General features: G+C 46.1%; 5 protein-coding genes across 9 annotated transcripts; 4 read left to right on the forward strand and 1 right to left on the reverse strand.

Moving 5' to 3' along the window:
- The first annotated feature begins 36 nt into the window (after window positions 1-36).
- LOC117653505 (COMM domain-containing protein 8-like) lies at window positions 37-1,193 on the forward strand. The gene is made up of 4 exons (XM_034399209.1): window positions 37-279; window positions 378-539; window positions 623-772; window positions 845-1,193. The coding sequence occupies exons 1-4, from the start codon at window positions 187-189 to the stop codon at window positions 1,037-1,039; spliced, it is 600 nt and encodes a 199-aa protein (XP_034255100.1). The 5' UTR covers window positions 37-186; the 3' UTR covers window positions 1,040-1,193.
- Window positions 1,194-2,225: 1,032 nt separating this feature from the next.
- On the reverse strand, window positions 2,226-8,243 carry LOC117649846 (centrosomal protein of 104 kDa). The gene is made up of 11 exons (XM_034393006.1): window positions 8,126-8,243; window positions 6,501-6,665; window positions 5,853-6,380; window positions 5,421-5,632; window positions 5,146-5,339; window positions 4,833-5,072; window positions 4,655-4,757; window positions 3,988-4,346; window positions 2,662-3,587; window positions 2,486-2,581; window positions 2,226-2,410 (listed from the first exon to the last, which is right to left on the reverse strand). The coding sequence occupies exons 1-11, from the start codon at window positions 8,163-8,165 to the stop codon at window positions 2,226-2,228; spliced, it is 3,048 nt and encodes a 1,015-aa protein (XP_034248897.1). The 5' UTR covers window positions 8,166-8,243.
- Window positions 8,244-8,825: 582 nt separating this feature from the next.
- On the forward strand, window positions 8,826-13,960 carry LOC117654522 (glutathione synthetase-like). Of its 3 annotated transcripts, XM_034401207.1 has the most exons (13): window positions 8,855-8,986; window positions 9,116-9,125; window positions 9,315-9,430; window positions 9,508-9,691; window positions 9,769-9,844; window positions 10,399-10,556; window positions 12,192-12,234; window positions 12,329-12,402; window positions 12,490-12,657; window positions 12,757-12,910; window positions 12,997-13,104; window positions 13,192-13,472; window positions 13,552-13,960. In XM_034401207.1, the coding sequence occupies exons 3-13, from the start codon at window positions 9,331-9,333 to the stop codon at window positions 13,673-13,675; spliced, it is 1,470 nt and encodes a 489-aa protein (XP_034257098.1). In that variant the 5' UTR covers window positions 8,855-8,986; window positions 9,116-9,125; window positions 9,315-9,330; the 3' UTR covers window positions 13,676-13,960. The 3 variants fall into 3 exon arrangements, with proteins under 3 accessions (XP_034257097.1, XP_034257099.1, XP_034257098.1); XM_034401206.1 differs by lacking the exon at window positions 9,116-9,125 and having other exon boundaries at window positions 8,826-8,986; XM_034401208.1 differs by lacking the exons at window positions 9,116-9,125; window positions 10,399-10,556 and adding an exon at window positions 11,230-11,363 and having other exon boundaries at window positions 8,827-8,986.
- Window positions 13,961-14,033: 73 nt separating this feature from the next.
- On the forward strand, window positions 14,034-21,055 carry LOC117654520 (YEATS domain-containing protein 2). Of its 2 annotated transcripts, none has more exons than XM_034401202.1 (13): window positions 14,034-14,254; window positions 14,656-14,817; window positions 14,937-15,115; window positions 15,188-15,513; window positions 15,599-15,778; window positions 15,858-16,003; window positions 17,021-19,037; window positions 19,119-19,308; window positions 19,396-19,555; window positions 19,672-19,860; window positions 19,931-20,118; window positions 20,195-20,265; window positions 20,352-21,055. In XM_034401202.1, the coding sequence occupies exons 2-13, from the start codon at window positions 14,670-14,672 to the stop codon at window positions 20,488-20,490; spliced, it is 3,933 nt and encodes a 1,310-aa protein (XP_034257093.1). In that variant the 5' UTR covers window positions 14,034-14,254; window positions 14,656-14,669; the 3' UTR covers window positions 20,491-21,055. The 2 variants fall into 2 exon arrangements, with proteins under 2 accessions (XP_034257093.1, XP_034257094.1); XM_034401203.1 differs by having other exon boundaries at window positions 14,129-14,235.
- Window positions 21,056-21,393: 338 nt separating this feature from the next.
- On the forward strand, window positions 21,394-26,000 carry LOC117654521 (lon protease homolog 2, peroxisomal-like). Of its 2 annotated transcripts, none has more exons than XM_034401205.1 (16): window positions 21,394-21,610; window positions 21,818-21,914; window positions 21,990-22,179; window positions 22,261-22,370; window positions 22,457-22,610; window positions 22,686-22,857; window positions 22,939-23,116; window positions 23,197-23,378; window positions 23,468-23,615; window positions 23,700-23,903; window positions 23,986-24,094; window positions 24,179-24,438; window positions 24,521-24,736; window positions 24,821-25,018; window positions 25,108-25,218; window positions 25,326-26,000. In XM_034401205.1, the coding sequence occupies exons 1-16, from the start codon at window positions 21,504-21,506 to the stop codon at window positions 25,446-25,448; spliced, it is 2,559 nt and encodes an 852-aa protein (XP_034257096.1). In that variant the 5' UTR covers window positions 21,394-21,503; the 3' UTR covers window positions 25,449-26,000. The 2 variants fall into 2 exon arrangements, with proteins under 2 accessions (XP_034257096.1, XP_034257095.1); XM_034401204.1 differs by having other exon boundaries at window positions 21,504-21,610; window positions 22,258-22,370.
- Window positions 26,001-26,054: the final 54 nt, after the last annotated feature.

Here is a 26,054-nt window from a genome sequence, read left to right on the forward strand (position 1 = left end):
AAAATTTACGTTTCGCAAACATTATAAAGTTATTTTATGACAGTAGTAGAAAAATCTTGAGAATATAAACCTTGACTTTGCCTAGAGTAGTCTATCATTATTCGCAGAGTGTTTGTTTACGTTGTAGACGCCTTTGCTGTCTGCTATTGCTCATTATCCTCTTTATCAACTTTTATAAATTCCAAAATGACAAAAACTACCGCCGGATTGTCGGCCACATCATCAGCAGAAGTTTTAATTGAACTCCTGCCTTCTCTGAATGAAGACATTTTAAAAGAGGTACGCTATTTTGTGTTTAGCATTTCTTGGTTAAGTTCCTGTGCCTGTCCCTGTCACCTGTCAGTTGATATAATGGTAATGTTATTCTTTTCTTTCAGTTCATTCATCGCTGTATTGACGAAATATGTGGAAGAAAAGGTCCAGCTTCAGAAAAGTTTTGCTCCTCTAGCTCCTGGACTTCCAGCCAGTTCCTGGAGGCGACTTCGAGTCTCAAGACATTTATCGTTGAATGTGCAGTCAATAGCCACGATCAAAGACAGGTAAAATTCTTCATCTCATTCATACTCTACTGTTAAGTTTAGTGCTGTTTTTTTCTTTATTATCTACCCTTCTTTTTTCTTAGATTGCTGAGAACCTGCCCCTACCCGAAAGCCAAATCAACTGCCTGATGAACTGTTTAGCAGTTCGAGGCGATGAACTGAAGCATTGTCTCCTCAGTAAATTAAAAAATGGAACTTCAGAGGTGCTGACTGATCATGACTGGAAAGTAAAGGTAAAGAAAACGCTCAATTAAAATAAAATGATCTTAAGTCAGCAGGTATGATAATACATGTGCACTTTTCAGTGGGTCATGGGAAGTAGCTCTTTGTCATCTCTGCAAGAAACTTTGCTGGAGCTGGACCTCACAACAACCAAAGGGGACCCATCTGCATTAGCGAAGAATGTGTCAACGCAGCATGGGAGAATCAGAATTGAACTTACTCGTGATAACGTAAATACTCTAATTAATGTCCTAGAGAAAGCACAAGAATCTCTCTAGTTGTCTTTAAAGTGTTACTTTGAAGATGGTTTCTCACAAAAATGTAAATATGGGCATGTTTTAATAATGTGATAAATATGTGATTATTATTACTGGTGGTTTCCTAATTTTTGTTCAAAAGAAGGGTAGTGAGTACAAAGTTTTCAAAACCAAATCAATTTATTTAAATTTACTTACATAAACGCTTCGTATAAATTCCATAAAATTTACAAAAATGACATCAAGTGGATGGATGTGATAGCCTGCATTAGCTGGCAGATACAAGGTAAAGACTTGTCTGGTCCATCTGGGTGGTATCATTTTAATATTATACAATCTGCTCAACAGCAACATGTCTTGTGCTCTTATAAACTTATCAATCGCCAGGATTGTTTCAAATTTGTTTACTTTTCAAATGCCAGCCAAGGCATGAACGTCTCTGGCAGCAACTTGGTAAAGTGTTTTATACGTTCTGCTTTTTTTTTTCAATGCATGGGCACATGTAACATAAAATAAAACGGTTTATGAATCAAAAAATTGTAACAAAAATTCAGAATTAGAAATTTTTGATACGCAAAGATATTTAATTTTAATCTTTTTTTGTACCCTGTCATGTAAAATGCAGTTAGTTGCTAAACACTACCAGGAGGGATTAGGTGTTCACATTTTGAACTCTCAACATGAAAATAAGATAAAGGAGAAACACAGGGATAGCTGAGAAGCATGAAGGAAGAGCGCAAGGAAGATTTCGTGAGCACAAGTATTCACCCTCAGCAGTATCCAAAGAGCTCCAAATCTATAAAAACTAATATACTGGAAGCGACTCTAAAAAAATATTTGTCATGGCTCACTTTCCAGGTGTACTAAGCTGTAACAAGGTGGATTGAGTCACAAACAATCAGTCCTCCCCTGCACACAACCGTACCATTTGCCTTGGCTCCAATTGAGTACAAAACGGAAAACCTTACCGACAATCAGTCCTCCTCCAAACACTTCAGCACCATAATCCTTGGCTCTGGCAAAACCACCGCGTCGTCCCACCCCACCCCGACCCTCAGCGCTGCCTGCCCGCCTACTGCCTCGTCGCCATAGACTTGCTTGTCAGACTCCTCCCGCTCACGTCCCCGTCGATGAAGCGCACCTTCCTGGTGGTGTAGGCGCAGACGGGGGCCGCGACGATGGTGCGGGGCAGCGGCGCGGGCCGGGGCTATGGCGCGGGCGGGGCGGTCACGGCGGGCGGGGCGGGGGCGCGGACGGCGCGGGCGTACTTGAGGCGGGGGTGGGCGGCGCAGAGCTTGGCCGTGGGGCCCATGAGGTGCGACCGCCACGCCGCGTCGGTCACCCGCACGTCCGTGTGGCACAGCGGGCAGCGGCGACACTGCGGGCCCAGCGCTGCGAGGACGGACAAGGTTCAGTCTCCACTCAGGTTGGCTTTTGTTGTTGTTTTCAGTTTTCCAGTGTACTTACGGACGCACGACGACACGTGCAGCTGCATGCGTTGCAACGGCACGGCCTCGGTGCAGCCACCGCACCGTCGGTACAGTGCCCGCAATTCGCACTCCTCTGCAAAAGTAAAGAGTGAATGAATGACGGCTTTGGGCCAGTTGTAAGTTGTAACCCGCGCCAGCGAGCAGCGCACTCACCTGTAAGGTGCACGGCCAAGCAGGCGATCTCCACCACCTGCTGACACTCGTTGCAGCGCGTGAGCAGTGGGCACGCCCGCCAGTAGTGCGAGTTGAGGCCCTCGTCCGAGGAGAAGGTCTCGGACACCGCGCCGCAGAAGTCGCACGACTTGACGTCGGCATCCCCGCGCCGCGCCGCCGCCTCCGCTGAAGCCTCCGTCGGGGACGCGAGCGACGACGCGCCCGAGGAGGACGACGAGGACCCGCTCTTGGCGCCAGACGAGCCGTTGGTCCAGGACGCGCACATGGACGCGCTCATGGAGGCCGTCATGGCCCCCATGGCGGCGTGGCGACGCAGCCCGGGCCGCGGCGACGGCGCGGGCGACAGGGTGGCGCCACCCAGGACGCCGCCGAGGCCGCCGCCCTGCCCCTGGTGCCAGGACGCGCTCATGGCCGACGGCGGCACCCAGCCCTGGCCCGCCGGGCGGGGCGCGGGCGACCCGGACCCGCTGCTCTCCCCCCGCTGCCGCTCCTGCATCTCTCGCTTCCTCTGCACGTCGATGGCGTCGAAGTCGGTGAACAGCTGGCGGTACAGGAGGTTCCTGCGGGTGATGTCGTCGTCGGGGGGCAGCTGCTTGCGGACGAGGCGGGGGTTGACGCGGTACACCAGCACCAGGACCCTCTCGGCCACCTTGCGGACGGCCTCGGCGGGGTGCTGCAGGCCCTGCGCGCCTAGCTCGGCCAGGGTGCGGCAGGTCATGCCGCTGCCGCCCGTCGCGGACCCCGGCTTGTCGCGGCCGCTGCCCCTGGAGCCGCCCGTGCCGGGCTGCGAGATGCCGTGGCTCAGGATCAGCTGCTCCACCATCTCCAGCCGGCTGAGCGCGAGGCGCGGGTGCGTGGCGGCCTGCAGGGGCCTCGTCAGCGTGGCGGGAATCACGTTCAGGGACCTGGACGACGGGCAGCTTGGTCAGGTTCGGCCTCGGAGTGAACCGATGCACAGTGGGCCAGAAGACCGGTGGAGGCGGCCAAAACTCTAGACGCGTTTTGAGCTCCAGAGTCACTAAATGAGACTTGAACCGAACATGTGACCCCACCAATGGATTCCTCGTTCGGAGAGCAATCTATTGGTGGGGCCACACGTTCGGTTTGAGCCCCATTTACTCTGGAGCTCAGAACGCGTCTAGAATTTTTGCCGCCTTCACCGGTCTTCTGTCCCACTGTGCGCCGAGTCGCTAGCTCGACAACCAGCGCGCCTGCGAAGCGGCGGGTAGGCCACCGAAGCGCAGCGACGTGTGCGGGCGGCCTACCCGCAACTTCGCAGGCGCTTTCTCCGGCGTTCTCCCTCACCTGACTTGCTCCACGTCGGCGATGCTGAGGATGGTGTGCACGGCCATGTTGTGGATGCGGGGCGTGGAGTCGCCGGACTTGAGCAGCAGCTCGGGCAGCAGGCGGTCCACGGAGCGCGCCACCTCGGCCGACGACACCCTGTCCGGCACGAAGTTGGTGAAGAAGAGGCGGATCACCTCGGCCGCCAGGCTGTACACGGAGAAGACCTTGTCCCTGAGCGCGCGGTGCAGCAGGAAGATGGCGGCCCTGGCCTTCTTGTTGGGCTGCGGCGTGGCGCGGCCCTCGTCGCACAGCACGGCGCGCAGGCGGCGCAGGCCCTCCTCCTTGTCGGCGAAGTGCTTCGAGTAGAACTTCTCCACCTGCGGGTCCCAGAGGTTCCGTTTAGCGCGGTTCGCGGTCCTCCTGGACCACACAGTGGGCCAGAAGACCGGTGGAGGCGGCCAAAACTCTAGACGCGTTTTGAGCTCCAGAGTCGCTAAGTGGGCCTCGAACCGAACGTGTTACCCCACCAGTGGATTGCTCTCCGAACGAGGAATCCACTGGTGGGGTAACGCGTTTGGTTCGAGTCCCATTTGGCGACTCTGGATCTCGAAACGTGTTTGGAATTTTGGCTGCCTCCACCGGTTTTCTAGCCCACTGTGCACCGTGGCGACGTTGGCGCACTCACCATCTCCACGCCGAACACGGAGATGGGCAGCGCGGCCTGCTTCCGCTCGCGCTCGTTGAGCTTGGAGCGCGGCCGGTCGTGCTCGGGCTCCGGGGTGGGGCCGCTGCGGCGGGAAAGACAAAGACATCGCGTCAGACGAAGAACAACCCTAGGGTTCAACGTTGGTGGCGGTACTCACTGCCGGAGGGCCGGGAGCGCCCGCTCCTCGTAGTCCTCGTATCTGCTCCTGGCCGTGGGCGTGCAGGCCCCGCCCGCCGGCCCGGGGCTGGGGGCGGCGGCGTGGCCCAGGGTGCTGACCGGCGTGGCGGGGGCGGACTTCATTCGCCTGCGCTGCACCAGCTGGGCCGCCGCGCCGCCGCTGCGCACCGCCGGCGGCGCCTCCTTGGCGGGGGGGTTTACGACGGGCCGGGGGAGTCCGCTGAAAAAGGCACCACACCGTCAGAGAATACCGAACCCGCGCGCCGCTGCTGGGAGTCGAACCCCGGACCTACCTTCCCCTGGCGGGCGTCGTGGGCGTGGGGCTCGGCGTGGCGGTGCTGCGATGCACCCCGCAGTGCATGGGGGACGCGGGGCCCGTGCCGAGGGGCTGCCGGGGCTCAGGGAGGGGCACCTCGGGCTCGTCCACCGGCCTGCCGCCGTCCACCGAGGACTCGTCGTCGGGGCTCTCGTCGTTCTTGCTGATGGGCTGTTGGCACAGGTAACCACACCGTTTAACCGCGGCTCCGAACGCCTTTCACTGGAAGTGGAGGCAGCCGCCGCCACTCACCCCGTCCTTTTCCAGGAGGTCGTCGACGGCCAGCTCCTTGTACAGGCGCTCCCGCAGCTGGTCGATGGTGGCCTTGAGCGTCCTGGCCCTGCCGTAGTCCTCGGCGGCGATGGCCGCCCTCTTGTCCAGCGTCATCCTGGCGAGCCGCTCGCCACCCGCGTGCAGCTGGGCCTGGGCCGCCTTCAGCTTGCGCGCGTACTCGAACCTCTCGTCTGGCAAACAACAACAAGCGGGATTTTTTTAGTAGTTTGTTGTTTTTGTTGTTGGCGACGCGCCCTGGCAGTCCCCTGGCAGTCCCAGGCCGCCAGCAGGGCGTGGTCGCGCCCCGCCCCAGCAGTTGTCGACGGGACTCTCCGTTTCCTGCCCACCCCTCCACTCCACTCCATCCCCTGCACTGCCAACACTCCGCAAGAAAGCGGTCATTGCCCTCACCTTGCACGGCGGCGGCCTTGCGGGCCTCCATGTCGCGGATGATCCTGGCGGCGTCCTCGTCCACGTACATCTGGAAGGCCAGGTCGTCGTAGGGCGAGGCGGCGGCGTCGCTTTGGCCCTGGCCCGGGCCGTCCGAGGCGGGGCTGCTGAGCTTGCCGTTGCTGGCCGTCACGGCGTCCGTCTCGTCGCCCAGGATGTTGACGGCGATCAGGCCCACCTGGTTGTACCTGTTGTACTGGTTGGAGTGGTTGCGGTGCAGCCGGATCTTGAGGTAGCTGCCCGCGCACGGCGGCACGCTCACGGACTTGAGCTCGCGCGACTTGAAGCCCGTGCCCTGGTTGTCGGAGAGCGTGATGAAGCCCAGGTACTGGAAGGGCGTGGTGTCCGCGTCCACCTCGTCCTTGTCGTCCTTGTCCCGGTCGCCGTCCTCGGCGTCGCCTTCCGCCGCCGGGTGGCCGTTCTGGGCGGCCCCGCCCGCCCCGCCGCGCCAGCTGTCATAGGTGCCCACCCACAGCTCGATCCTCTCCGCTGGAATGGAACACCACACCCGTCATTCGCCCATTCAAAACTCATTCCGGCTCAGGTTGTCTCTCTGGCACCCCCACGGGTCTTCTGGCAAATCAACTGTGAGACGGAGCGGATACTCACGGATGAGGCACTGGTGGGCGAGCACCTGCACCCTGCGGATGGCGGACGGCCGCTGCAGGCGCAGCACCAGCTCCTGGGGGTACTTGCAGTGGCGCGCCGACTGCCAGCCCCGCACCGTGGGCTCATGGCGGTTCAGCTCGCTGGCCGGATGGCGCTCCTCCTCGCCTGCAAACGAGTGCTTCACTTTGGCATCGTCTCGGAAAAGACCCGTTTTCTCGCACTGCAGGCGACTGCAGGCTCATGTCGTGAGTCGTTTCGTCGCTCTATCTCTTTGTCTCGCACCTACACGGGACGCCCCAAGAGTGCGGGAGAGGCAGAGACACGACTCTCGGAATCAGTCTGCTGCTCCGAGGAGACGGGGAGGAGGCAAGGGTGGGGTAACCACACTGCGGCCAAAGAGGCACCAAGAGATTAGTATGTGGACAAGCACCGCGACGGACACGGCTTGCCCGGGCTTGCCCGGCCTGCCCCCTGGGTGCCCTCTTGCCGGCAGGCCGGGCAGGCAGGCAGGCAGGCAGGCTGGCCTCGCGACAATCGAGCGAAGAGGGACCTGCTTACACCGCGCTGGGCCCGGCAGCTGTCTCTCTCGCAGCCCCGCGGAACGCCCCGTGAGTGCGCGAGAGACAGAGCGAGTCTGTGTCCAGAATCCGGCCCGGCCGCGAGCAAGGTGACGACGTGGTCATTCAAAACTCAAATCGCGCGAAACGCGTCGAATAGACGTCGCCTGCTCATACTGCGGTGCCACCTGCCGCCTGCCTGGCTGCCTGCGTAACCTCATTCCTGTCGCCTGCTCGCTGTCGTCTGCTATCGTGTCACAGTGTCACAGCGCGACTGACGTGTGACATACCAGGCGGCCCGCGGTAGCCGCGCCACTGATGGCGTGACGACTGAATCCGAAAGTACGGCGCCCCGCCGACAAGACGAATGCCTTCCCTCGAAACTATGCACGACAGCTGCATTAAGTCGGTCGTCTAGGAAATAAAATGGGTCCCGCCTTCAATTTTTCTTTCTCCGGGTAGTTTTCATCGTTTCTTTTTTAGAAATTTAGCTAAAATTTTCTACGTCTGGTGGATTTAGATAATCATCCAACGCTACTGGGCCAATTTGGCTAGAAATATGTGCATCAGTCGCTTCCTCTTCAACAAGCCTTATCTTTTTTTTTAACAAACTTTTAACGTTTTGCTACATTTTTTTTTGAAGAATGGAGCGGGGTCTGGTTCGAACAGCATGCTGCAGGAAGGCCTGCCGTCTGCCTGGTCGCGCTAGTCGTGCTTCCCCGCGACCACCAATCACTGCAGCAACACCGCGGTGCGGACAAGAAGGGCCCCCCCAGCGCCTCCCAGCGCCTGCAGCGACACTGTCGGCCGATTCCGAGGAGTCGCTCTCTCTCGCACCCCCACGGGACGCCCCATGAGAGCGACAGAGACGGGGCGACGAAACGACTCTTGGACATGTCTACTGGGCCGCTCGGTAACCTCTCCACCACGAGAGCCCCCGTCATCGCCCTGCCTGCGACAAGGCCTGCGGCCTGCGCGGGGTGCGGGGCCACACCGCGGCCGCGCGCCCCGGGACCGATCGCTCCACGGAGTTGCAATTTTCGAAAAAAATAAAATTGGCCGCGTTACCTGAGGCGAAGACGACAGTGAAGGGGATCTGGTGCGGCATAGCTACATGGCGCTGTCCTGGTAAACACCGCGAGACTGCCCAAGTCCAGCAGGGGGTGGTCTCTTCGCCGCGCCCCGCCGCGCCCCGCCGCGCCCCGCCACTAGCGCCGTCTCCCTCCGCCGCGCCCCCGGGCCCGCGGTGCGAGCGAGAGGGAGGCTGCGCTTCGATCAATAAACGCGGCGGGGCTGGGCGAGCCCCACCGCGCCCCGCCCCTCCCGGTGCCCCCGCCACCCCTCGGGGATGCTCGCGCGGCGCACCGCCGACCGCACCTGTCACTGGGACTTGATCTTCCCCGTCGACGAGCCTGTCGCGGCCTCTGTCTGCCGTGCGAGCCGGAAGAACCGCCCCGCCGGGGTGCGAGAGAGACAGAGCGACGAACGGCGCGGGCTGCCGGTGGGGAAACTTGGAAAAAGGTCCACAAGTAACGCGTATCGGCGAGTGCTCTTTACCAACTTTTCTCCCCTCTTCCCCCCTCGCTGTCTTCAATTCCGTTTTAAATTCGTTCCATCGTGACAGTTGGGAAACGCCTCGCGCTCGCAGCTCTCAGCAGCATCCGCAAAGTCCCTTCCGACGTCCTCGCGCCAAAGCCGCAGCGTTTGAAAAGCCCGCGCGCGCGCGTGGGCGTGCACAGGTGTGCGTTATTGGCAGGTGCAATCGACCTGCGAATAGCGAAGTCTGTCCGTCCGTCTGTCAGTTCTGTCCGTCTGTCTCCTTGATTGATTGTGGCGGCTGCTTTTCTGCTGCTGCTTTCAAACTTGTTTTTCAAACAACATCCTGTTTGCAATTCCTTTGCTTGTTTACTGATCATCTCCTAAAGAGAGGTACTTTGCTTACTTTTTAACAATTTGTGCTTCGCGCGAGCGTTTCTTTTCTCCTTAAAGTCACATGCTTTAATAGGTGTTACTTGAGAGTTGAAAAAGTAAATAATTCAATGCATGTGTTTGTTCTAGAACTTTACTCGTGAGTAATGACATACTTTTACTCTCAATCAAACCAACTAAAGGAATCTCTTTCTTAACCTTCTGCTGTGATGGAGTCTGGTCAAAACTTAATTTAATTCAGCCATAGAATAGAAGTGCTGCAGTCACTGATAAGAGAAGTCTAACCCTTGAGTCAATATGCCTCCGTTGTCCCTATGTTGCACAACAGTATCATCATCATCATCATGGGAACGCCACGCCTTGACACCTGTGTTCCTGTCCCAATTGACCAAGAAGAACTGGAAACTCTCGTGGATAAGGCAAAGGACTGGGCCATAATGCATGGTGAGAGTGATGTTGTATTGGTCAATTGGTTTGTTATTGCTTTCTAATCGCCCATCGTTCTGTTAATGATTTTCAAGGTGCTGGTATGCGGCCAATGGAAGGGTATGATCCAGACGGGATGCGATTTGCTCCATTCGTCCTCTTGCCCTCGACATTTCCAAAATCGGAGTTTGATCGAGCTGTTCGGTTGCAGCCTATCATCAACGAACTGTTTCACAAAGTTGCTCACTCCTATGAATTTTTATTCGAAAGTTTAAAAAGGTTTGTTAAGTTTTTGGGATTTTCTCACCGTCAGTACTATGCCAGTCTACTTTGATTGATTGTATTTCCACTTGCAGCACATTAGAAGTGGATCCGTTCACTGCCAAACTTTTCCAGCTGTATGAAACTATTCGCCGAGAAGGCACCGCACAGGTAAAAAAATCTATCGAACTATTTCAATGTGAGCAGCAGTTCATACTAATTTTACAAGTTTTCTTAATAAGTCTACACTTTGAGTCAAATTTGGATTGGGCTTGGCCTGCTTTAATGGGAGCTCTTGCTGCAATAAAAAACAGTTGTGAAAACAAACTTAGCTATAAAGCAACAGCGCTGAAATTTTTTTTCTCACGAAACTAAAGTGCCTTTCATGCACCATCCTGCTGTGGCAAGAGATTATATTTGTTTCTTGTTGTGCTGCGCTTTTTCCACGGCTTATTTTGACATATTCCAATTTTCATCACGATTCATTTTTTAGTTACATCCATGAAGTCAACTACCAAACTATACAATTGTAATGATGAAAGATGAAATTGCACTTTAAATCATACTGCCAATAAGCAGTCTTCACAATTATTTTCCTTTTGCATTTTTGTGTTTTTATTTATGTTTTATAAGTTTGGCATTGTATTATTTCTCTTTTCCTTATGTGTGTCTCTTCTGTTGTGTGTTTGGTATGAAACGCTACCCCCACATTACGCTGCATACAGAAGCTGAGTTTGGGGCTCATCCGATCAGATCTCATGCTTGAGTCAGGATGCCCCCTTTTGGGAAAGTGCACCGCATTCTGCTGCTGGAAACAGGTGGAAGTCAACACAATTGCTTCAGGCTTTGGGTGGCTTGGGCCAATCTCATCCGGTATTCACAGGTGATTGAAAATCAATCACATACAGTATTTTTGTCAATAATTACTTAGTTAGAAATGTTCATAGTATCAGTCGTGTGAGATTTTCTTTAGGTGGACTGAAATTATGACAGAGTAACAATGACTAAACTAGAAATGGCTCATTCAAATCATGCCTGTTGTTTTAAATTTGGCTTGTCAACTTCTTTGACATTCAGTCAGTTGTTAATTGAGAAACGGGCTGTAGTTGAGAGGATTTTTACTCTTTGTTAAAACAATCCACATTCTGGCCCTGACTTTAAACTGCTTTGTGTGAATTTATAATTGTTTTTATCTTATTATGGGTGTAAGTAATATGTATTTTTCAGGTTCAGAACCTAAAAAAAAGGGGGTGGGCCTCTTGTAAGTTGTCACCTATTTGAGTGTTTCCTCTGCAAGGGTTAGTTAGCTTACATGTGTTCCGCTAATTCTTCCTGCAGTTAACTGCATAAAGTGGGTTCTTCTCATGTTTTCTTTCCTCTTTTGGAATGCATTTTCTTTTCAGTGACTGCCTCATAAAATTTTCAATTAAATTTCTTGCTAATGTCAACTTTTCTGTTTGGAGATGATGTAATGTGTTTTGTTTCTGGCTCACATACAAAATGCACAAAGACAAAGACAAACTATGTGTCTGGAACTGGTGTTCTTTTGGTTTCAGGCATTGAGTTTGGGCCTGTTTCGTTCAGATTACTTCCCTCACTCAGCTGAGGACAATATTCTCAAGCAAGTGGAAATGAATACTATCGCCAGCAGCTTGGCTCAAATCGCCACCGCCACTTCTCGTTTGCATAGGTATGTTGGGTGTCCCCCACCCAACGTCATGATACAATGTTTGATCTCTGAGCGACTTTTTGACCCATGTTCTGGCTTGTTTTGTTTCCATTCTTTTCGGTTTGTTTTCTTTTATCTTCATGTCTTTTTTGATAGCTCTTTATTTTCGTCTCTTTTTAAAAAATTGTTTGTGATGAAGGGTGCATCATTTTGTGATTCAATCTAATATTTTAGAACTGTCTTGAGTGTGTTACTTAATATTTTTGATACAAGTCATGTGTCTTAAAATGGAAGGGCTACCTTTCTGATTTCCTAATTACAGTTTTATTTCCCAACTCTTTCAAGTTACAGTTGAAACAATGTTTCAAAATGAATTTGTAATTCCGATTTAAGAAATAGGAGATGATCATTTGTTAATGTTAGCCAGAACTAATGGTGTTCAGATTTTTTTTAGTTGACAGTACTCAAGGTCCTTGGAAATAGTGACAATGCGCATTTTGACTGAGCCATTTTCTCTCAAATATTGTTCAGTGTACTCTGTTATTTTCACCCCGATTTCTGTATAAAAAGAAATCCCTAGTTAAGTTTTTGCTTGTTTTTTTTTCTCTAAGTCACTATGTGATCCTTATTATGTTAATTATCTGAATGTGTAATTTTCAATCTCTTAAGAATCTCTATAACTCTCACACTTTGAAACAAACATTTGTAATGGTTTGTCTTAAGTTGTCTTTAACTCTCACATTTCTGGCTGCTAAACTGTTTCTTAACTATTGTGAAGTTGTCACTATTACCATATTGCTTCTGCCTTTTCTTGGCTTCAAACAAGTAATTAATTTTTTATGCTTTTAGATATGTACTCTCCGAGTTGGGTCAGGATGACAAACTTGAACAAGTAAGAGACTTGGGTTCTAGATGGAAGATGACTCATCAACATACTGAAATTAGCCACTGTTTAATGTTCATTGTGTTTTTCCTTTGTATTACAGCTACCCAAGAATGAAGCTTTGCAAGGTCTTTGTGGAGGCATGCTTCGGGCATGGGAAATCTATGGTGAGCCAAAGTAAGAAAGCATTAATTTCCTTGTCTGCCAGTCAGTGTAATTGCCTCTGGTCTGCACCTCACTTTACATGATTTCTTTGATTTTCAGGGCTGTAATTCTTTTCATTGTTGAACCTGTGACTTACAATATTTGTGACCAACGGTTCCATGAATTCGAAATCCGCAAAATGAAACCACAGGTTACAGTTATCAGAAGAACATTGACCGAGGTTGCAGCGCAAGCAAAGCTTGATGGCCCTAACAAACGTTTACTTGTGTAAGTCTCTATCTCTAACACCTTGTTCTTGTCAATTCAACATTTTCTGTATTATTAAACATGTTCAGAAATTTTTCATATGTATGTCTTTTTTAACAGAGGCAAATACGAAGTTGCGGTTGTCTATTTCCGCTCCGGATACACACCAGACCAATACCCAACAGAAGCAGAGTGGGATGCTAGACTTTTAATGGAAAAATCTCTTGCTATCAAGTGTCCCTCTATTCATTATCACTTGGCTGGTACTAAAAAGGTATGTCATTTACTGTACTGTATCAGAGACAATGTCTTTTCAATATTCAGATTCTCAAACAAATTTGTGGTTGTATTTTCCTTTAGGTGCAGCAGGCATTAGCTTTGCCAAATGCACTGGAAAAATTCCTCCCCGATACCAACAAGGCTGGCCCTGTACAGAAGATTTTCACTGGCTTGTATTCCTTAGACATGGTTTGTAACAGACTTAAATTTGGTCCATAATTAAATCTAAAAAAATTATTGCAAATTCCCCTCTAATTTTAACTAACTCCATTGCAGGATAGTCTTGGAGATAAGGCTGTAAAAATGGCACTTGCCGATCCAGACCGTTTTGTTTTGAAGCCACAACGTGAGGGAGGAGGCAATAATGTCTACGGAAAGGACATTGTCGATGTTCTGGGAAAAATTCAGCACTCTAAAGAGCGCAGTGCATATATTTTAATGGATAGAATTGTTCCACCTCTGCAACAGAACTACATGCTACGGCCTGGTCGTGGAAAAGCCACTTATGAGCTGGTGGATGTTGTGAGTGAGCTTGGCATCTATGGTGTTGTCATAGGGTAAGTGTCTTTTATACATGCATAGTCATGATGCATTACTTCACTCTTTAATCACATGTGTGCCTTGCTCTTTTTACAGGGATGCTGGTACAATTCTCGAGAATAAGCAAGTGGGTCACATGTTGAGAACAAAGCTCGCCACAGCCAATGAAGGGGGTGTAGCTGCGGGATGGGGTGCATTAGACAGTCCATTCTTGTTTTAGTCACTGAATACAGTCAAATGTTTTTGACAAACTTCAAAAAACTACTGTTAATTGTTACTTAATAATAGAGTTTTAAACAAAAGTTTTGTGGGTTTTGAATTTTGTAATATAGTTTATATACAAAGATTGTTTACAATTTCAGTTCAATTATTTTTATATTTTTAGATTCCTATTTTTGTACACTTTTGCTGCCTCTTACTGTGATTTACAAAAGAAGAACTTTTTAAACTGTGAAAGAATTAAAAAAATGACCAGAAATAAAGGCCACTCTTTAATCAGAAATAATTTGTGTTGGTTTTCCCTTTACTGTTCTTTCCGTTTGTGGTGGGGAAGAAGATGAGTGCAGGTTCCCAAAAAAAACGAGACTTATTCCTGATTTCAAAAATCGCGGTAACGAATCAGTAGTGAATATGAAAAGTTGTACGTGAGCATGACAATAATACCACTATGAGAAATTCTTGATGTTGGTGTCGCACCAAACCCGTACTCCCGCTGTGGGGCAGAATCATTCTTCATGAACTTAAATCTTTTGGCTCTTGTCATGCATCAGAAATTTTATTGTACGATTGAAAGAAGCTGGTTGGTTTCAGTTTCATCCCTAACGATTTACCTTTGCATTGTCCTTGTACCTTTTGGTATCTAGATGTAAGCAAAGCAGAACACAACCAACTGGTTTGTTGTAAACATAGCATTTACTGTGATTAAAAACCATGATTGCTCCAACATTTCATAATATTTTTATCAAATACACGCAGTGACTTGCATCGTGTTGCTTAATTGTGTTCCTCCATTTATTATGTGCATTTTTAATTTGTTACTGTAAGGTTATGTTTGTCATGTCAATGAGGAGGTGTTGATAAAGTTAATAATCTGGATGAAAACATTTCTGCTTTGCCTTAAGATATCTTGTTCAGTTCACAATATTTCTTTTCCTCCTTTGGTCTTGAGTGTCTAACAACCTTATGTTGTAACGTCTTCAGAGAAAATAACTTCGATGTCATGCCATAAACGGAAACCTGATGAGGAGGAGCGGGAAAAAGGTAGCCCATGCAAAGCTAAGCGAGCATGTTTCCAAGAGGGATCTCCTTCGAGCCAGACAGGGGCCAACCAGCTGTCAGAAAAGAATGTACGAGTTTATTCAGGTACGTTAAATGAGCATCCCTAGTTTTCTTTGTGTATCCAGTTCAATTCTCAAAACTGAGTTGTTTTTACTTGCTATTGTCCTCCCTGTGCAATGATTTAAACTTGTTTTATTCGACAGATGCAGAGCGACAAAGAATCCTTTCTATATTGGAAACTGAGTTTGATAACGAACTTCAAGCTAAAGAAGATGAAATTATGGAAGTCCAAGAAAGGATTATACAAACACAGAGAATATTGCAGTATCTGTGCTATGCTGTAGTGTCAGATTTTTACAGTCGTGAGAAGACAATTACTTCTGTTAGTACTGCTCATTATCATCTATTGAAAATTATTTAGATCTCCTTGTGTAGAAACTTGTTCTGTCTGCAGGTTGCAAGTACACGACAACGTCGTATCCATCCAGCTGTGAAGAAACTGCTTTCTGGGAAGGGACCCCCTGGAGCCCCTGATCTAGCTCAAAACGTTACAATCCCAGCTGAAGGGTCTTTTGCTTCTAGCAGTTCTGGAAGTTCTAAACATGTTGAAGTCAAAGACAATGATGTTTTGTCACGGAGTGTTAGTCCAGTCAGCTGTGAAAGTGTTTCAGGAAAAGATAAAAAAGTACCACGATACATTCCACCTAAACCAAAATTAAAGCCTAATGCGGGTAATGTGTCAGAACCCATCAGAGGTGGTCAAAACAAAGTGAAAACTATGTATGTTTATCGCCTTTTTCTGATATGTTTGCATTTAATGTTCCATTTATCTTTTGTAATGTATGCTTTTTGTTATGTTTGTTAGATTGGTTGTTGGTAATGTCTCAAAGTGGTTGCCCCCTGACTCCAGAGACGATGCCGCCAGTCACAAATGGATGGTATATATACGAGGGCCAAAAGGTGCCCCCAATATTTCTAGTTTTGTTTCCAAAGTAAGATTTTTTCTTCATCCCAGCTACCGTCCCAATGATGTTGTGCAAGTTGTGTAAGTCCCTTAGTAATCTAAGAACTTATCAATAAGACTTCTCTTATTGTTTTAGTAAATATTTTTAAAAAATTTATAGGTGTCCTCCATTTCAACTTTCAAGACGCGGATGGGGTGAATTTCCCATTCGTGTTCAGGTTCATTTTAGCAACAGCTTGAATAAACCAGTCGATATCATTCATAATCTCAAGCTTGATAGAACATACTCAGGACTTCAAACTTTAGGTAAGTGAAGAAAGGCTCATTACATGACTCAAAGTAATCCCCATTTGGCAAAATATTTTTTTTTTTTTTGTTTGTTTGATTGCTACGTTGAGCTGGCCTTGTAGGTGGCAGCTAATGTATTCATAAACCCCATTCGCCAGGCACTGTACTTAATTTATTCATGTATTCACTTCGTGCCCTCTTCTGTGAGGTGCCATATGACTATTGCTCAGAAGGCTAAAGCTGTTCAGATAAGCAACACTCAGGTTGCTTTTTTGTTTTTATTATTGTTTATTCTTTGCAAAGAGTGCCCCATGTAACTGATAAGAGCAATGTGCGGTATCTTGTGGGGCTCAGGTGATAAGACAGTCTTCATTCAAGTGGGTAGTGTAGCCAGTGATCCTCTGCTGAAACTTTGCATCACTCTTTATCAGGCTTGTTCATTCTAAAGTTTCACTTTGGTGCTTGCTGTATTTATCTGTTGATGTTTTAACTCGACAGCATCAATGTCGCGATTTTCTTTTTTGAGGAGTAAGGCGGAACAAATGGAGGAGCGCCGTGATGTAGATCAGCCCCTAGTTACAGTGCAGTATCGTGAACTAGCTAGGAATTTTGATCAAAGGGAGCAAAATGTCCCTCCAGTTTGTATAGTTGGGAACAAGAAATCAGATCCTGAGCTCATGCAATTTCTTGGAGCAACTCGGCGATCCCCTGAATCAGTGTATGAGGTTCGGGCGTCACCAAAGGTTGTTTTGGATAAACTTGAGCAGAAAGGGTATAAACTGGTGACTAAAAAGGTTGAGAGGAATCAGCTTTATGGTAGGGAAGAAATGGTGTACATCTGGACATTAACCTTCCCAGGAACTTGTTTAGTCACCAACTTGTGATCTACATTCACAGTTTTGTAAGTGTTGTGTAGGAGGAAACAGAAATGGTTAAGAAATTATTCTTCCAGTGTTGAAACTTTGTGTCAAAGTAAGAATGAGTTTTCTGTAATTGCCAATTACACATTTGAAACATTTGTTTTGTTGTGAACAGGTTCTGAAACTGTTGCTGAAGTATGGATACATAGAGAGCAGCCAACAGAAATAATTTTAGAGGAAAAGCCAAGTGAAACTACCTGTGACCCACTCATTGTTAAAACAGAACCTGTTGATGAAATCGCTGATTCTTCTTGGAGGGAAAATGAAATGACAATTTCTACTAGTACTAACTTGTCTTCAAGTCAACAAGAAACTTCGGACAACTTAGAAAAAGATGCAAAAAATTCCAATCCTTCTGCTGGAAAAAATTCAAGGATTCATTTAAAACAAACTGAAAAAGAAGAAAGCCCTTCGAAGAAGATTTTCAACTCTGTGGTAGCTGAGACAAATTTAATAGATAACTTCTCAGCAGCTGACAAAATTAAGCTCGAACCCTTGGAAAGAGAAAGGGATTTAGTATCAACTGATGTTCTTAGTTCTTCATTAGGTGACTCAAAACAAAGGAAGCCACTTCTGTCTTCGATGAATGTCTTACTGAGTCCCACAAAAGCCATACTGACTGGGTCTTCAACAACTACAGTGTCACAAACAAACTCTTCTGTTGTTTGTTCTCCCTCAAAGTTGATTACAAATTCTAGTGCATTACTAAGTTCACCAACGAAGCCTGGAACCCAACTTGTGAAATGTGTTGATAGTCAAGGTAAAGTTCGCCTCTTGCAAGTGAGGACTGATGTTTTGCCAAAAATTCTTAGGAAAGGCACTGCGACAATTTCTACAACTCCACCGGCTGCACAAGAAAACTTGGCTAAACCAATAGCGGGCACTCCTAGGAAGGAATCATCCTCCCAGCTTCCTGTCCCACAAAATTTGATAGCAGCACCTGAGACTCTCTCAGCAAAAGTTGTGCCACAAACTACATCTCATTTGCCTATCCAAACTACAGCTCCAATACCTATTCAAACTTCTGCAACGCCAGCAACTCTTCAAGCGACTACTAAAATTATTCTCCCCTCATCAAAAGTACCTGTACAGTCCAGTCAAACTCCTGTTAAATCTCAGCCATCTGCAGCACAATCTGTGTTACAAGTGCCACCTCAAACAACTCCCAAGGTAGTACTGACATCTCCTGTTAAAATACAGGGTGGACCAAGACTCTCTCTTTCTCCCGGAGCTGGGCCAGTTCTTCGACTGGTTAGACCTGCTGGAAATGCCAATGTGCGACCAATGTTGGTCCCGGCAAGCTCAGCCAACCAGCAAATCATAAGGCTTCCAGCAGCAGCAGCAGCCAACGGCAGCCGACCACTTTATGTGCTAAAGGATGGAAAGCTGTTCATGATGAAAAGTGCTCTTGGTGCAGCTGCTGGCGGCAGCAGGATCTCATCAGCTCCCACTTTGAATGTCGCTTCGGTGACAACAAGTGCAAGTTTGTCAAGTCAAGACACCAGGGTTACCACATCTGCAACTGTGCCAAGCACATCAAGCAAATCACTCGTCATCCCTCAAATAACAACGGCTGTAAATCAGCTCGTAAAAGGTAGCAGTGCTTCTGCATTAGTTACAGCTTCCACTCCAGAAAGCAAAGGGAATGAAGGAGTGCCTGTCAGCTCACTTGGGAACCAGCCAATGCTCACCATTAACCCTACGGTGCTTCTCAAACCTCGCTCGTTGGTAGCTGCTGTTCCTACAGCTGTACGCATGTCAGTGCCAAAATCATCCCTCATTGCAAATGAGACGCTGCAGACTGCTAATAAAGCAAATTCATTGCTGGCACAGCGTTTACCACCACACAGTTCTTCTAGCACTCCAACTTTACCAAGGCTTTCTGTGAAATCTGGAAAAAGCCTCCTTAAACCTGCAGTAAGCCTTCTTAAGTCTAACATGGCCTCAGCGGCCACAGCGAATAAATCCTCCAGCTCAGCTGTGTCATTATTGAGGCCACCATTGTCACCTTCAGTGTTAGGAAAGTCTGATGTGGTCACTGCAAACAAGCGCATCATTCTTGGGCGTACCACTGGTTCTTCATCCATTACAACCACCTCTCAGCAAGCACTTACTTATAGAGAAGTGCTCAAGTAAGTGCCAGAAATTGGATGTCCTTACTTACCCTCTGTCTAAATGGGTTCTAATTTTTTTTTCAATATATTTGTTTTTAGATCTGTAGTAAAATATTGTCCTAATGGAGGAGAAGATGATGTATGGCGAGCTGTTCGCTGGATGATAAGAAATTTGCCTCTGATCAATTCTGAGGCGAAGCATCCAGAATTCAAAATTCTTCACCCATACTCTGCACCCAATGAGGAGATATTTTGCTCATGGAATATAGGAAAACAACGTGCTTGTGAGGTCAGCCAGTGATTTTTCTTTTTCAAAACTGAAGTTTTAAAAGACAATTATTTTGACTGATTTGTGATTTTTCCTCCCACTTTTTAGTGGTTACGTGCTAAAATAGCCCGTTCTTTGCTACGAGATGCTGGATGGGATCTGCAAAATGTGTGGACTACCAGAGAAATAGTACTTTGGGCTCGCTTTCATGGATATACCCCTGGTTTGTCAGTGGCAGATAAACCTCAGCCAAGAGATTCCTCTTGTGGTACGGTCCTTCTCTTTTCTCTCCCTCTTTTAAAATAAAGAAAATGTTTTTTCACCTTTGATGAGAGTAAACATTTTAAAAATGTGGCTAAGAGTTACGGTAATTATTTTTCTTAGGTGGTGATTGTGTAAATCCGATTGCAACAATATGTGCATATGGAGAAATAGCAGCTGTTGAGGAATGGCTTACCGCCCAAGAAAGGTCCTCCTCTTTGTCCTCAGCGTCTCGAATATCAGATGTAACTGGTCCTTCTGATGAATCTGAGGAAGAAATTGACATCGTCTCCAGTGGATCTCCTCTTCAAAGTACTAGTTGTTTCTTTTACTATCTAACATTTGTTGTATACTTTGTCTAAATCAATATATCCTGTTTCAGCCAAAATAAAACAAGAGCCTGGTGTTCTGCACACCCACAAAGAGACAGATGAAATGCCTCTAGAGCCACATTTACACTCTATTGGTGATATAGTATTGAAATCACTCAAGCGGTTGGGTCTCCGAGTTTCGTCAGAAGAAATTGTCCCTGGTGTGCACTATCCTGCTGCTCACAGAATGCTTATTCAGGTCCGTCTTTGTCTAGACATGATTCTAAGTTCATGACAAAATTTTAAAAACCTCCTCTTTTTTGTTCTTTTTACAGGCTGTCCAATCATTAGCTGAGGACCTGTCAAGGAGGGCATTTTCAGAGGCATGGGGGAGGGATATTTCCAGGTAGATTTAAGCACCTAGAGAACTTTCAAGTCCAGCTTGTTTGGTATTTTCTATTAACTCTTTGTACCTTTCTTTTTCATCCACAGGCGCCCAAGAAATGTTGAACCATCTAATGTTTGCAGTGCGCTTTGCCATCGACCTGAATTTGATCTTTTTACTTGTGCTGGTCTTGGAGTCAAAGCTGTTAGTGATTCTATTATCGATAAAAGTTCTAAAAAAATCTGAAATAAATCAATTTTTATAGATTGACAGCTAATTGTATCCCTTATGGAAAGGGAAGAAACGACTGATTAATTAAAGTATTTAGTTATTTGCAGAATATTGTTCATTGAAAATGTATTGCGTGCCACTTGAAATTTAAGAGTTACCATTTATCAGCACAATGAAATGTTCTTATAAGAATCTCAAAACATCATGAGAAGGGCAAATGTTTATTCTGGACAGGGTATTTTTGAATGAAGACTGTTCTTCCAAAATAGGAACAGCGTGTTTTAGGAATCCTCTTTTCTTTTTCTGTGTTCTCTTGAGTGGTATCCTAAAGTAGAACAATTTAATGGTGATATTTATTCCCAATGCAATATTTATTTACACGTCCTAAGTTATTTTTAGCAACATTCAGCTCATGAAGTTTCTCTAGTACTATTTTTGTACAACTATGTTTCAAAATTTCTCCTTGCCTCGTCAATGAACCTGGAGGGGGGGGAATGAAAAATCGATGTCTTTCTTTCAGTAGGGGGTCCATCTGGTTGTAAATGTCTTCTGTTGCAATAAACAGTTTTATGTAATTTAATTAGCTTAAATATCCCTTTTTCCTTGTTGAGCATACAAGTGAAGGACATGTATAGAACAAAATCAAGCTAATGCTTCGAGTGGCATGACTTTATGTGAAAGAAAACAGCCTGAGAACGTGGAAAATGTTTGAACAACACTGTGCTGAGCGCGCTTAGCCTCAGCTGCTCGCATACATAACACGTCAAGGACAAGAACACCAAATGAACGTCAAAATGGTTCAAAACACCCGCCATTTCGGTTCGGGCCTCTATTCACAGGCAGGCTACCCTGCAAATAACTTGTAAATGGCTGATTATTCGCAGTGCTAGTATTCCCCTTCCTTCCTCTCCTCCCCCCCGGGCCGGGGGGGTTCCTAGGTCGAGAAATTGTTCGAGAAAGGCGGTGGCCATGATTGATAAAAACAACAAGGGAGTGAACTTTGTTTTGTAGTGGATAAAGTTCTCAAAATGACGTCTATTGCGAGTATACCCCGCAAATTGCCATTGCTGCTAGTCACTGAAGATGTTCTGCTGCCAGGGTCGTCGATCAGGGTGTCTGTTACCTCCTCAGCCAAGTGAGTAGACCAGAAAGGGTTGTTTGCCTTTCATGGACCAACAACAACTTTCTCGAACTTTGCTCTTTTCTATTAATTTTAATATTTTGAATCATTATCCTGCTGATATACATATGTGTATTTTATTGGTCTCTCTCATTTGTTTTGTTATTTTTTGGGGGGGAGATAATGTTTTCATACAGTAAATTATTTTCTCTTTTTGTCTAGCATTGCTATGGTGAAGAGTCGTCTACTCAGCAAGAGTTCCCTATCCAGTTCCATTATTGGAGTTCTTCCCAAGGAACCGGGACAATTTGATTCTGATGTAAGTTTCTAATTTTGCGTTCTCCGCTTTCACATTGTAGAATACTGTTGTTTAACACTTTTACTCCACTGAAAGGACGTTGGAGCTCTGCACAACATTGGCACAGCAGCTCTAGTGGTGCAGGTAACTGGTACAAACTGGCCTCGTCCATCCTTTACTCTTCTGGTTACTGGCTTGTGTCGTTTCCGACTTGATAAACTTGTAATGGAGGTGCCATATCCTGTTGGTGTTGTGACACAATTGGACAAACTTTCAATAGATGATGGTGAGTACTTTAGATTAAACCTATGATGTGCCTTGGCCAAGCGTATGGAATTGTACTTTGACATTTATCTACTTTTAGAAGATGATGATGAAAATCCCGAGTTTGCTGCGTTAGTCGAAAATTTCCGAAGTGAATCAACTAAGCTATTAGACATGCTAGATGTATCAAGTCCTGTTGTTGCAAGACTAAAGGTAAGAGGGTGAGTCTGGTGTTGCAGTAGAAACAATTGTCTTTGAGACTTGAACAGCTAGACCCATATATTTTCCTTCCTTTCCAGAAAATGCTCAATTCCATCCCTCACACTATGCTAGCTGATCTTGTTGCTTCTCTAACTAAAGCATCTTTTACTGAGAAATTGGAAATTCTGGATGCTATAGATCTAATGGAACGCTTCAAGAAAGCCTTGCCTCTTCTTGTCCGACAAGTTAAGAGTATGTAATTTATCTTATGTTTGTTGAAACACATTTAGAAGGAAGATGTGCTGATTTTTTATTTTGTCATAACAGTGCTGGAAGTTATTCGGAAGGGTACATCTTTGGAAAATAATTCTGGACGACGAATCATAGTACCTTTTCGAATGAATATCGGTGACACCACTAAAGGATCCAAGAGGGTTGATGATGAAGGAGATACTAATAGTGATACAAATGATTTACTTGAACTACAGACAAAACTGAAGTAAGGTCTTAAAAATTATTTAAGAAATAGCTCTGAAAGCAACAGGAAAGGGTTCTTTCCTCATTATGTAATTTATTTCAGAGAAGCCAAGTTACCTCCCCAAGCCAAGAAAGTTGCTGTTAAAGATTTACAAAGGCTGAAAAGGATGGGACCTTTCAGTCCAGAACATGGTGTTATTAGAAGTTGGTTGGAACTGATTTCTGAATTACCCTGGGCCCGTGCATCTCAGGAAACATTGGATATTCACAAAGCTCGGAAGGTAAGTAAGATTGTGCTGGCTACAATACTGCCATCATATATGATAAGATAAGATGCTATTTAATTTCTTACTTGTACAAGGACCTCGATGCAGATCATTACGCCATGGACAAGTTGAAACGAAGGGTGCTAGAATATTTGGCTGTTCGTCAACTAAAGAACACCCTTAGGGGACCTATTCTTTGCTTTGTGGGTCCACCAGGTGTTGGAAAGACCAGTGTTGGGAGGTCCATTGCCAATACTTTGGGGCGCGAGTTCTATCGGTAACACAACAAACAAATAGTAAATCCTGTCAGTTGGTTTATGATTTATGATCAGCCGGTCTAATCTACCTTTCAAAATTTTTCTTCAGCATTTCTCTTGGTGGAATTTGCAATCAGTCAGACATAAGGGGCCACAGGAGGACATACATTGGCTCAATGCCCGGTAGAATTATTCAGGGCCTTAAGGTGGTTGGCGTTAACAACCCTGTTTTTCTTCTGGATGAAATTGACAAAATGGTAATTTTATTTTATTTTCAATAAACCTTACACATGCAACTGAAAAAAAAAAAAACTATTTCTTTATTTTCCGTTTTGAATCAGGGATCTGGAATGCATGGAGATCCTGCTTCAGCCCTCTTAGAGGTGTTGGATCCAGAGCAGAACTGCACATTTGTGGACCACTACCTTAATGTGCCGTTTGATCTATCTCAAGTAATGTTCATTGCCACTGCCAACACAACGAAAAGCATTCCGGCTCCTCTTCTTGACCGGATGGAAATTATACATGTCCCAGGATATACGCAGGTAAGAAACTTTTTGATGAAGTGACAGATTGCACCTCTGTTCCTTACTGTATATCAGAAACTTAATCTTTAACCCTTTTCAGGAAGAGAAGATGCAGATTGCTGAGAGACATCTCCTTCCAAAGCAGTTGCGTGAGCATGGCCTTGATTCAACGCATATGCAGCTTCCTCAGGATAGCTTGAAGACCCTGAGTAGGTGTACTTCAAATAATCTTCTTTTTCTTTCTAAAAATAAAATCCTAAGTGTGCTAAATCAGTTTATTATTATAATTCTAGTTGCACAGTACACTAGAGAGGCTGGTGTTCGAACTCTAGAACGCAAGTTGGGAGCCTTGTGCAGAGCTGTAGCAGTGCGTGTTGCAGAAATGAAATTAAAAAAGCCTTCGGAGGCAAACATTGAGAGCATTAGTGATGAAGCACTGACTGATGTTAGGAGTGGAGAAGTTGCAGATGGGAGAGTAGATGCTGCTTCTTGCGCTATACCTCCACAGCTGCCCATTCTTCTTGATGAAGCAGCTCTTGAAGACATACTTGGGGTAAGGAGAATGAAATTGAATTTTTTAGTACAGGCAAGTGCTGCTGTACACTTCAACTATTTAACATTTATATCCTTAACAGCCTCCAATTTATGATAGCGATGATATTTGGTCACGGCTCGGCGTTCCTGGTGTGGCAGTTGGTTTGGCATGGACTCAAACTGGAGGTCATGTCATGATGGTTGAAGCGAGTAAAATGGAAGGTGATGGAGAAATAGTGCTGACTGGTCAGCTTGGCAACATAATGCAGGAATCAGCCCATTTGGCTCTAAATTGGGTGCGAACAGCTGCTCGAGAAGTATGACTCTTTCTAAAAAGTTTTTGTTTGTTTTCCTTTGTGATTTAAAATAATGAAACAGTTGAAATTTCAATCACTGCACAGTACGGGCTGAAACTTGATGGTGAAATGATGTCTCACACTGATATCCACATCCACTTCCCTGCTGGCGCTGTTGGTAAAGACGGACCTTCTGCTGGAGTGACAATTGCCACTGCCCTCGTTTCGCTCTTCTCGGGCCGCCCAGTCGCCTCTGATGTGGCAATGACTGGAGAAATTACTCTCAGAGGCATTGTGCTACCTGTAAGTACTCTGTGCCATGTACTAAAATTATTTGTGTCATAAATAAGGAGCGGCAGTGTAGTGCTGAAAGAAATATTTGTATTCCAAAGGTTGGTGGGATCAAGGAAAAAGTTCTCGCAGCTCATCGAGCTGGCCTTCGTAGAGTTATCCTCCCTAAGAAATGTGAGAAAGACCTGGTGGACATTCCAGAAAGCATCAAGGTAACTTTTTTTTTTCATTTTAGTGTTATCTTTGTTTTTATTATTATTTTCACGGTTAAAATGTCCTCATAACTTAAACATGTTGTGTTTCTTCATCCCCTTTACAGAAAGATCTCTTCTTCATTCCTGTGACTCATGTTGATGAGGTGCTCCAAGCAGCTTTTGAGGGTGGATTCCATGCAAATGTAGAATTGGATCAAGTAAGTGGGGCCTTGGGCAGCAAGTTGTAATCGATATCAACTGTACCAGCTCTTAAAATGTTGCCAAATACGTATGTTTCTCCAACGGTGCAATATGTTCTTTGAACATTCCAAAGTACTTTTTTACTCAAAACTTAGGATTGGAAATGTCAATGAGCTCTGGTTTACTTTTTCAGTCAGACTAGTTACCTTGTACTTATGCTTTGTAAGTAATAAGATAAATATTAAAAAGCCATTAGAATAATATTTTTTTCCCTCTATTATTTAATCTTGTACAGAGACTGATGTGAGGTTTAACACCCCCTTGCACGTACCATACCTCCATCAGTCAAAATTTTTGTCAGTTGTGTTTTTGATTTGAAGTCCATTAGTCATAGTAAGGGAAATTATTTTATGGTATTGGTTGTGCTGGCTCAATAATTATCTCTCTTCAACTAGTAGTTACTATTTATGGCATTTGTATCCTTCTTGTTTAACACAGCGAGTTAGAAAATAGTCTTGGGTGTGATGGGTCATAGAGAAAAGAAAAAATGTGATAATTATTTACTATATTTCTTGTTGATAATATATTTCATCTCTGTTTGTGCTTGTTCTACTTCATTTTATTTCCTTCGCCATCTTTATACACTACGCAGA

Source organism: Thrips palmi, unplaced genomic scaffold, assembly GCF_012932325.1.
Source record: "Thrips palmi isolate BJ-2018 unplaced genomic scaffold, TpBJ-2018v1 HiC_scaffold_10, whole genome shotgun sequence".
Lineage (NCBI taxonomy): Eukaryota > Metazoa > Arthropoda > Insecta > Thysanoptera > Thripidae > Thrips > Thrips palmi.